Source organism: Eurytemora carolleeae, unplaced genomic scaffold, assembly GCF_000591075.1.
Source record: "Eurytemora carolleeae unplaced genomic scaffold, Eaff_2.0 scaffold28, whole genome shotgun sequence".
NCBI classification, from domain to species: domain Eukaryota; kingdom Metazoa; phylum Arthropoda; class Copepoda; order Calanoida; family Temoridae; genus Eurytemora; species Eurytemora carolleeae.
In genome coordinates this window covers 506,678-517,606 of record NW_019396147.1, presented here as the reverse complement: position 1 = coordinate 517,606, position 10,929 = coordinate 506,678, and the positions used below count along the sequence as shown (strand labels likewise).

Below are 10,929 nucleotides of genomic sequence, written 5' to 3'. Positions count from 1 at the left end.
CCCCCCCGAGGTCTTACAACAGAAAATTGGTAGCACTTTCATGGTGCCCCCAACCCTCTGCAGAGACGATAAATGATTTTCTAGATGTTTTTAGGGGAGATGTGTACAATGTTCATCGTTTATAAAGATAACATATTATTAATTAAAATATAAGGTCTATTCCTACCTACACAAGTAAAACTAGTTTGAAGGTTCTTCAGTAGACCCTCAACCAATCTTTGATCAGACTGCGGGAAGATAATCACCCAGTTCTGTAGCTTGACAGAAGATTGGCACTGCAAAAAATCGATGCTTAACACGTTATACATAAGCCACTTCTTCCTACAAAGCCTTCTTAGTTCAAAATCAGGTTTAGGTCTGACGCGACCTAAGCTGATAAATACATGATGTATGAGGAGACCATTAAATATTCTAAATAAGTCCATTTTTAAAGTAAATGAAGACATTTCCGAGTTATGTAATAATGTCATATTTGAAGAGTTATGCACTAACCTTCCAGTTTCTAAAAGCTCTGTCCCAGGAGGCATCAATGCTGGACATAATTTTTAGAACAAAAGCAACGAGAATACGCCCTCGACTCCCCCCCCCCTTTTCCCAATGTTTAGAGGACGGAATAAACAGACAATACCCTTAATTCCTAACATCACTGAAAAAGGTTGGATCCCATTAAAGGAGAAAGCACAAATTGATTGTTTTTAATGTTACACGACCATTGATAAAATTAATTATTTATTTATTTATTAAAAGTGATCAATTTCAGACTTCAGCATCATCAGCAACAGAAGTTTCAACGTTTTTTACTTTTCTTTAAAACTGCAATGTAAATCACTTAGATCAATCTAAGTCAGATATATACCTGGTATAGATAGCTAGATCTTTCATTAGATTAAAATCTGCACGCTGTGCATCCGAAAGTCCAGTCATGTACCTGAACTCTGCAACATGACTGGCCTTTCGGATGCCAGCGTGCAGAATCAGATAGGAAGACCGGAGTCTGTACAGCACCTCTCATATCCTTTTCCTGAGAGTAAATGGATTTTGATAAATATGAAGTAAAATTTTGCGACAATTTGTTTACTGACCCTGGGAATAGAAACCAGGAGTGGCTGGTCCAGATCAGTTATCTTCATTCCCCACCGATCTAGATAGTACTGTGCGTACTGAATCTTCTCTCCCTTCTTGGTCTCGAAGAAATCCTTTGGACTCATATCAAGCCTGATCTCAGATATCCTGAAGTGCTCATTAGTTAAATGGTTTCAGACTAGTGCAATAAATTCTGGAAAAGTATCACAATATCTCATAAGAGGGACAGAAACACTAAAATTTCTGGCTAAGATTTTGATTACCCGAAAAGAAAAACTTACTTGTACGTTTTGTTGTTATACTTAGTGATAACTATTTGAGATAACAGAAGTTTATCCAACTTCTCAGAGGATACCCCTCCTCTTTCAGACACCTTCTTCACCATATCAAGAACAGTATCTGTGCGAAGCACCTAAATACGAAAGTAGAAAATGTGACACAATCTTTTGTTTCACAGATTGTTATGTTAAAGATAAAATCTCCTAAATTAATTTAGAAAATTTATTACTAGTCTAGAGAACACGCCTCTGCTCCTTATTTAAATTACCTTGTGGGAAATCTCCACACACAGCATGATCTCGTTCTCATGCTGACGGATACTGGTCTCATATCCAGGATACAACTCCAGGTGTACTTTGACAAGCTTGGGATCTTTGATCACGGCCTAGAACAAGAAAACAAATCAAGCTTTTTTGGGCTAAATTTTTACGGCAACTTGGAGAAAGCCGAATTTCACTAAGTTAATGTAGTACATGTAAAGATCTGGATGTTTTAGCCCAAGAGGATTAAGCAAATTGGTGGGAAATTTTTTTAAAAATATTTTTTTTCTTTAGAAGAATTTTTAGTTTAGAAAATTTGTACCTTCGAGTCGTAGAAGTTTCTCCCAATCTTGTCAAGGTTCAGCTTCTCCAGAACTCCCCTCAGCATGATATTCATAAATTGCAAGTACCTACTGGACTCGGGTTCAACTTCGCCTACATACTTGATAGTCACCTGGATAATTTTTAGTAAGCTTTTATTAAATCATCATTTATACTGCTTTTAATGTTTAATACTTTTATAACTGCAATAATATATATTTAGTTTCGATTTAAGCACAACATTCCTAGCTTGTACAAGTACTTTCATGCATCCGACATGTTGTTAGATTTCATTAATCCCTTTTTTAACTCGACAAATGGATTTGCCGACCCCAAAAACGCATTTTGAAAAGTAACATGTCAATTTGCACTTTTTGAATCAGCGTGCATCCAGCATGCGCCCTATTTATAACCCTATTGGATTTTCCTACCACAAAACATATGTTATGATATGCTTCTTTATTTTCCGGCACAGGTTTATTTTATACAGGAGCAGTGTTACTAGGTTTATCTAATGGGTTTTCAATAAATGGCAAAGATACTTTTCCAGTAAAATTTTTATTCCCAAGGGTTCTGACTGAGGGTCTAACATTTTTAGCTTTCAGCATGACGAACAGTATATTTTTTAAATTAGTCAACGACGACCAAGAAAAATGAAACAAGAATTCTGTAATGTCTCATTATTCTTTATCGTTTTCTGTATATTTCTGGAATTTTATTTGATGAGACGACATTCAAAGATTTTGAAGAAATCTACAAACAAATTCGTGAAGAATAAGAAATTTTATATAATGAGGAAAATGAATCATTTTATTTTAACTGATTTAGTTCCCTGTAGAATTTGATACTTTTTCGTAATCTTCATTGAAAAATAAAAAAAACGATTCTCAAAATAATCTCTCCAAAATGGACAATCTATGCGGAAAACTGAATTTGCGCTCTTGCTGGACAAATTTACACCGTAAAACCATCCGATAGATCTCAAATATTTCATAAAAAATTCCCTACAAAACTGCTTTCTCAGCTCAACTACCATGTCTAGCCTGACACTACCTTTAAGAACGTTATACCGACCTCAATGATCTGGTTGTCAGAGTCTCTCTTAGAACTGAACACCAATCTTTCACTTGAAGACGGTAAGAGGGCTCGCCGGAAAGAAGTACTTCTTCGATGGAACTGTGATGATAATCCATCGAAGAAATACTTCTTTCCGGCGGGCTCCTTATTCTGACGAACGTGATACTTTCGTTCCTAAAGCAGAGTTCAGATTTAATTTCTAAGGGCTTTATGTAAAGATTATTCTGAACACAACATATAATAAGTTGGTACAAAAATCTAAGAGAATGGAGTTTTTACATAATAATGAAATCGTAATACCAAATTTGACAGAACCTTACCTTTGTATAATCGACCTCAGGCTTCATGTCCACACGGTAGAGATAGAGTCTCCAGTTCGGCATCTTCTTCAAAGGAAAGTAGTTGGAAAGTACTACTTCCAACTACTTCCCTTTGAAGAAGGTTCCGAACTTAGATCTACTTTAGCTCCCATCTTGCGAACTTAGTCTGAGTTTCTGAGGGTATTGTTCTAAATAAGTTGAAGATTAAAAGAATCTTGTACATTTACTTATGATGAACAATTTACCTGTAAATGGCCATCGGCTCTGGCTTGCCTCGCTTTGCTCCTCTGCCCACACTCTCTCTAACAGGGATCTGTTCAGCAGCCCCGCCTCCTCCATTACCATTACCGTTGCCGTGACCGTTTCCGTTGCCATCATCACCGGCAGAAGATATCTGCGAAGCCAGATGAGTCAAATATGCAAAAATATTTTCAACACTTTTAAAATCTGTGTTCAGGAAAAACGGATGTGTAAAATTTTTTTTAAATGAGAAAAATTCTTCACATATGTTCGGTCAGTTATAGCTTACATACCAACAAATATATATGAGCGAAGGGCAAAGGCGTATACAGAGGGGGGGGGGGCAATAAACAGTGCCCCTCCCTAACCTGTAAAGGGGGGGGCGTAGCCCCCCTAGAAATCAGAGCTTACACTTTTCAAATCTTAAACTCACGAGTGAGAACAAACGCAGGCTTAAGAAACAAAAAATTGGGGTCTGCATCATTAGATGTCCAATATGAGACCATTGATGTTATTTCATAATTTAGTTACTGCTAATATTAACATACAAATGTTAATTTTAATTAATATTAACGCATAAATGTTATAGATTAGTGTTATCGTTAATGTATATGTTAACATTCATTATTTACTATAATGAATTGTTCCACTGAATTGGTCCATGTCCATGTCCGTTGACGATTAACATTAACTTTAAACAATTCATTAAAGTAAATATTGTTAACATATACATTAAAAATTACATTAACATTTGTATGTTTATATCAACATTTAGATTAATAAATAACATGCTCTCATATCGTGCCTGGTATCGTCTGCATAGAAATAGTTCTAGAAACTCCGTTGTACTTACCCCTTTCCTTTAGATGATGAGCTTCCAGTATCGCTGTCTGTAATATAATTTAATGCGTTAAAATTGGATGTCAGTGCTAATATATAGTTAAACGGTAAATGTAAGGTATCCCCCTTTCCCAACATTTTTGACTGAATAATCACTCATTTTCTGTTAGTCTTCATTTGTCTATTTGATTGACCCAAGACAAATTTAAGAAAATATAACAAGGTTGGTTCCTCATGTATGAAAATGCAGTCAGTCTTTCTAGATTTGAGTCGGCGCTAACCGGCTTACAACGGTTCAGCGACGCGGTTTAAATTCGAACTTTTCCAAAAAAATATTTAAAAAGACGACATTTTAAAAACGTAAGCCTAATAAAAAAGTTTGCATGCAGAATACACTAGGTTTATTGAGTATTATGTGTGTAGATAATTCAATGATATTGGGACGCTCCGTATTTCCATTAATAAATTTAACTTACCCGAACTGGAAATAGTCACGGACGCCATTCCTACATTTAATCCGACGCGTGGCACTAAAGATAACGATAGATTGAAATAAATGTTATACTGCAGAGGAACGTTAAATATATAGAAGCTTGAAGTGGACTTATTCACAACAAATAACTTTACAATGAACACATGTTTTAATATGCGTGTAAATTTAACATAAAAACATGCTTAAATATGGTAATCCCCAAATTCAAACTGTATTCTTAAAAGCGTTGTCTGACAAAAAATAATTGATATTAAATGTAAATAATCCTAAAAAAAGATTATTATCAATTGTGGTTTCTTGTATTTAAATCCACACTGGTGAGAATTTAAAACGTTCCAAAACCTGCTGTTATGAATCAGGCATAAACCCCTTTTTAAACTCTTATAAATTCAAAATAACAATTTAAAACTACCATAAACTTTGTTTTACCTGCAGTTTGAGCAATCCTCGGTTTACTTCTACCCCCTTGAACCGGCAAATCGTCCGCAGACACACCCCGACCTCGTCCAGCCATCAACCTGACAGAATATTAGTTCAAGAACTTGACAGAAGGCTTACAAGTTTCTCATTGGTTTAAGATGATATGAATGAATTAAGCTCCTTTGCACAACTAGCTTATATATAGCAGTATAGTTAAACATTTCCACAATTTAAGTATTTACTCAAAGTTTTCAATTAATTCCTCTCAAATACTTACACGGACTGTACAGCTGGTGGGGCATCGCCAGGTCTTCTACTTTCTCGGATGGTCCTTTCTCTTTCCGCTGTATTAGATTATATTTAATTTTCGTTACTTCCAANTCTTGCTCTACCTTGTCCCACCAAGCTGTCCATTTTTAGAATAAATATCGATAAATCTAGAATAAGTAAAACCCTTCAGGAACCCCAAAATCGCCAACGTACGGAAGCTTCTTGCTTTATGCCAGCGTAACCGACTCGCAGATTTAAGATAATTATTAAATTTCCCAAAATCGACAAAAAATATTCCATTTTTACTTTTTAAAGCAAGTTATATTAAGTCAATAGTAATAAGATCTCTTAAATGATGTTGCCCTCAAGAAGTTCTACCGAAATATGGCGGACATACCGTCATACATACGTGCTTTCAAGATCTTTCATAACTTTAGCATCCAATCAGGGCTCACCAGAAAAAGTTTGATCTTTTCTTTAAAAATATAAAATTTAATTTAAACAAACATTATACTCAAAATTGCATTACAATATTTGGATTTTAGATTAGAAAATAAAATGTAGAAACCCTGATATTAAAAATCTTAGGTAACGCGAAAAACGTTAAAGAACGTTTCAAAAACAGGTTCTGACATGTTTAGTGGAAACTTTCTCAATAATTTGAAAAAATTGGCGGGAAAAGATTAAAAGGTTTTTTCTTGTAGTTTTATCTTTCTAAGTTCGAAATAGAACAGATCTATCTTAATTGCAATTTTACCTGACAAAACGTTTTTATGAATAACACTGTTTGCAATTACAGGAATAATTGTCAGGGGGGAGGGGGGTATTAACCTTTTTGGCTACTTGTGGTGGGGCAGTTGACGTCGATGTATGAAACGTTGTCAAGGCCGGCGGTAGTGATCCCCCCTTCGCCCCCCACACACGAGCCACCTCCTAGGCGCAGCAATTGGTAGTGGGGGGATTTGATTTTTAAGAATTTGTGCTCAAGTTTTTTGTAGTGTAAAAATTGCAGTCAAATGTTGTAGAAAAAAGGACACTCGTCCCTTTGGACGTTTTAAGGTTATCACGTAAAATTACCTTAAAATACCTTTCTGAAAATTCAACATGGGAATAAGATATTTTCTAATAATTTAACCCTGAACCTTTCTCTAAGTTTATTCTATCTATCTCTGCAACCAGGGGCGTATTCATGAATTTGTCCTGGTTTACTTTTATTGTGTGTCTACGGTGACTCAGCACCTGGTTTGGGGCCCAAAAACCAATGAAATAATAAATTTCACTGATCTGTCTGCAATCATTGTAAGAATTGAGTCTATTTTGCCACAAACTCTAATTTTCTAATCCCTGTATCTTTGCAACCCAATGTTGTAACACAATTAGAAACTTCAAAGTATGAATTCTGTTAGATCAAATAATCTAATTTTGAAATATCAAAAGTTTACACATGTCATCTTGATAACATATAGACATTAGAACATTTGAGTTTGTAGCAAAGACTCGACTCCTGTTTTCTTCTCTTTAACCTATACTTTCTCCTGGACATAAATCTATCTCTTCGCCCTGTATTTAATCCTATTAATTTATCTCTTCACTCTGTATTCCATCCTAAACCCTGAATCAAATCCTTCCCGAACCTTAATCTCTCTATTCAACCTATTTCATCTTAAACCTTAATACAGCTATTCAATCTGTAATCCATCCTGAACCTTAATATATATATTCAACCTGAAATCCATCCTGAACCTCAATATATCTATTCAACCTGTAATCCATCCTGAACCTTAATATATCTATTCAACCTGTAATCCAACCTGAACCTTAATATACCTCTTCAACCTGTAATCCATCCTGAACCTTCATTTGTAATCCATACTTAACCTTTCTATATCTCTTCAACCTGTAATCCATCCTGAACCTTCATATGTCTCTTCAACTTGTAATCCATCCTGAACCTTAATATATCTATTCAACCTGTAATCCATCCTGAACCTTAATATATCTCTTCAACCTGTAATTCATCCTGAACCTTAATATATCTATTCAACCTTTAATCCATCCTGAACCTTAATATATCTATTCACGCTGTATTTCATCCTGAACCTTAATATATCTATTCAACCTATAATCCATCCTGCACCTTAATATATCTATTCACGCTGTATTTCATCCTGAACCTTAATATATCTATTCAACCTGTAATCCATCCTGAACCTTTATATATCTCTTCAACCTGTAATCCATCCTGAACCTTATTATATCTATTCAACCTGTAATCCATCCTGAACCTTAATATATCTATTCAACCTGCATTCCATCCTGAACCTTAATATATCTATTCAACCTGTAATCCATCCTAACCCTTAATATATCTATTCAACCTGTAATCCATCCTGAACCTTTATATATCTATTCACGCTGTATTTCATCCTGAACCCTGATATATCTATTTAAGCTGTATTTCATCCTGAACCTTAATATATCTATTCAACCCGTAATCCATCCTGAACCTTACTATGTCTATTCAACCTGTAATCCATCCTGAACCTCAATATATCTGTTCAACCTGTATTCCATCCCGAACCTTAATATATCTCTTCAACCTGTAATCCATCCTGAACCTTTATATATGTCTTTAACCTGTAATCCATCCTAAAACTTAATATATCTATTCAACCTGTAATCCATCCTGAACCGTAATATATCTCTTCAACCTCTGTAATCCATCCTAAACCTTAATATATCTATTCAACCTGTATTCCATCCTGAACCTTAATATATCTATTCAATCTCTAATCCATCCTGAGCCTTAATACATCTATTCAACCTGTAATCCATCCTGAACCTTAATACATCTATTCAACCTGTAATCCATCCTGAACCTTAATATATCTATTGGTGTTGGGTCCTTTCATAGAAAGACATTTCATAGATAGGACATTTCATAGACAGATATTTTATAAACAGGATATAATATAGATAGAACATTTCATAGACAGGATATTTATAGATAGGATATTTCATAGACAGGACAATTCATAGATAGGACGGCTCACGTACAAAAAGTAGAATTACAAAAGGTAGAATTACAGAAGGTAGAATGACAAAAGGTAGAATGACAAAAGGTAGAACAATCAAAAGGTAGATTGATCAAAAGGTAGAATAAACAAAAGGTAGAACGTTCAAAAGGTAGAATTACAAAAGGTAGAACGTTCAAAAGGTAAAATTTTTTTTATTTTTGAGAAGGAAGAAAATTTTCTAATTTTTACAAGAAAATCCGCGAATTTTTTTTTTTTAAATTCTCAAAACTGCATTTCTCGGTTGAATTCAGCATGGAGAGGTTGGTCAACTATGGGATGAATCAAAAGAAGAAAAGAACATTGATTGACGACCAGAAATATGAATATAATTTTGAGAAAATTAAGAATGGAACAGAGTTCAGCAAACAAAAACAGAGAGATAAACGTACTAGGATTAAAAACATGTATGTATAATAATATCCCTGCACCAGACTATATGAAACAGCTTGCCACAATTATTGGCATGGATTAAAATCATGTACATTTGTAAAATACAAATTAGTCCTAATAAATAAGAAACATTATTTTTTGACTTTTTTTTTACATTTAAAAAAAAATTAATTTGGAAAATTCTACCTTTCGAACGTTCTACCTTTTGTAATTCTACCTTTTGTAATTCTACCTTTTGTAATTCTACCTTTTGTTTGTTCTACCTTTTGATCGTTCTACCTTTTGTCGTTCTCGTTCTACCTTTTGTCATTCTACCTTTTGTAATTCTACCTTTTGTAATTCTACCTTTTGTACTGGAGCCGATAGGACATTTCAAATACAGAGAATATTTTTCATAGAGAAATAAATTTTTTTCTTCCAAGTAATCTTATCTAATAAATCATAGAGTAATAAAACTCTATATAATAAATCATACCATTCTTTCTACGATGTTATTCATATTTTTGCTAAACTGATAATATATTATATTGTTGATTTCTTGTTAGTCAAGCTGCAGGTAAAATTTTCAAAAATTGTGACACATTTTTTAAGTACCAAAAACCTTAAATTACTGAAAATATTGCTTTTGTGTCTTTAAAATTACATCTCTATGAAAATTCTACTCTGTCTATGAAATTGTCTGTTTATGAAAATTCTACTCTGTCTATGAAATTATCTGTTTATGAAAAATCTTCTCTGTCTATGAAGTTGTCTGTTTATGAAAAATCTACTCTGTTTATGAAATTGTCTGTTTATGTAAATTCTACTCTGTCTATGAAATGTCCTGTTTGTGGAAAGTCCTAATAGTATGAAATGTCCTATTTCTGAAATGTCCTGTCTATGAAATGTCTTTCTATGAAATGACCCTACAGCTATCCATTCAACCTGTAATTAATCCTTCTTAACGCATTCTTATTCATCTATGGGTTTCCTCCTTTTAAGTATTGCAGAGGAAAGGACAAAAAGAGGAGGATGTTAATTTTACTTTTTAAATACCAATCATACCACAAAGCATGGACAAGAATCAAAGCTAAAAATTTAATGAGTCAACCAAGACAAAGTGGTTAACTTTCAAACTGTCAAAATTATACCCCCCTCAGCCTTTTTTTTAATGAACAGATCACCTGAACACCTGCCTCATGCTCATTTTCTTTTCTCTTCATCAATTTGACTTCACCAACTTGACATCAGGCTGCAAAGATTAGGTCTGCTGGCAGAGGGTGAGGACTGGTATCCTGGTAGAGAGTGAGAACTGGTATCCTGGTATAGGGTGAGGACTGGTGTCCTGGAAGAGGGTGAGGACTGGTATCCTGGAAGAGGGTGAGTACTGGTATCCTGGTAGAGGGTGAGTACTTGTATCCTGGTAAAGAGTGAGAACTGGTATCCGGGTAGAGGGTGAGGACTGGTATCCTGGTAGAGGGTGAGAACTGGTATCCTGTTAGAGAGTGAGGACTGGTGTCCTGGTAGTGTAGGGACTAGTATTCTGTTAAAATGTGAGAACTGGTATCCGGGTAGAGGGTGAGAACTGGTATCCTGGTAGAGGGTGGGGACTAGTATCCTGGTAGAGGGTGAGGACTGGTATCCTGGTAGAGGGTTGGGACTGGTATCCTGGTAGAGGGTGGGGACTGGTATCCTGGTAGAGGGTGAGGAATGGTATCCTGGTAGATGGTTTGGACTGGTATCCTGGTAGGGGGTGAGGACTGGTATCCTGGTAGAGGGTGAGGACTGGTATCCTGGTAGAGGGTGAGGACTTGTATCCTGGTAGAGGGTGAGGACTGGTATCCTGGTAGAGGGTGAGAACTGGTGTCCTGGTAGAGGGT

At 35.1% G+C, this 10,929-nt stretch overlaps 2 protein-coding genes across 2 annotated transcripts in view; both read right to left on the bottom strand.

Moving 5' to 3' along the window:
• The window catches only part of LOC111696366 (piwi-like protein Siwi), a 6,737-nt gene extending 3,334 nt beyond the window's left edge, over positions 1-3,403 (bottom strand). The window contains 8 exon segments of the mRNA XM_023465957.1: positions 171-275; positions 893-1,021; positions 1,083-1,230; positions 1,365-1,495; positions 1,631-1,747; positions 1,945-2,076; positions 3,018-3,194; positions 3,341-3,403. Coding sequence (XP_023321725.1) covers positions 171-275; positions 893-1,021; positions 1,083-1,230; positions 1,365-1,495; positions 1,631-1,747; positions 1,945-2,076; positions 3,018-3,194; positions 3,341-3,403 — 1,002 coding nt within the window.
• On the bottom strand, positions 3,322-5,699 carry LOC111696352 (uncharacterized). The gene is made up of 6 exons (XM_023465942.1): positions 5,611-5,699; positions 5,343-5,431; positions 4,897-4,950; positions 4,434-4,470; positions 3,586-3,734; positions 3,322-3,528 (listed from the first exon to the last, which is right to left on the bottom strand). Exons 2-6 carry the CDS (start codon positions 5,425-5,427, stop codon positions 3,482-3,484), a joined length of 372 nt encoding a protein of 123 aa, XP_023321710.1. The 5' UTR covers positions 5,428-5,431; positions 5,611-5,699; the 3' UTR covers positions 3,322-3,481.
• Positions 5,700-10,929: the final 5,230 nt, after the last annotated feature.

Excerpts from the sequence above, each read along its gene's own strand:
- LOC111696352 (XM_023465942.1), bottom strand. The coding sequence starts at position 5,427 with ATGGCTGGACGAGGTCGGGGTGTGTCTGCGGACGATTTGCCGGTTCAA. Across the intron at positions 4,471-4,896 it reads CGTGACTATTTCCAGTTCGG|ACAGCGATACTGGAAGCTCA; the intron begins GTAAGTTAAATT and ends ATTATATTACAG. Across the intron at positions 3,529-3,585 it reads GAGCCGATGGCCATTTACAG|AACAATACCCTCAGAAACTC; the intron begins GTAAATTGTTCA and ends CAACTTATTTAG.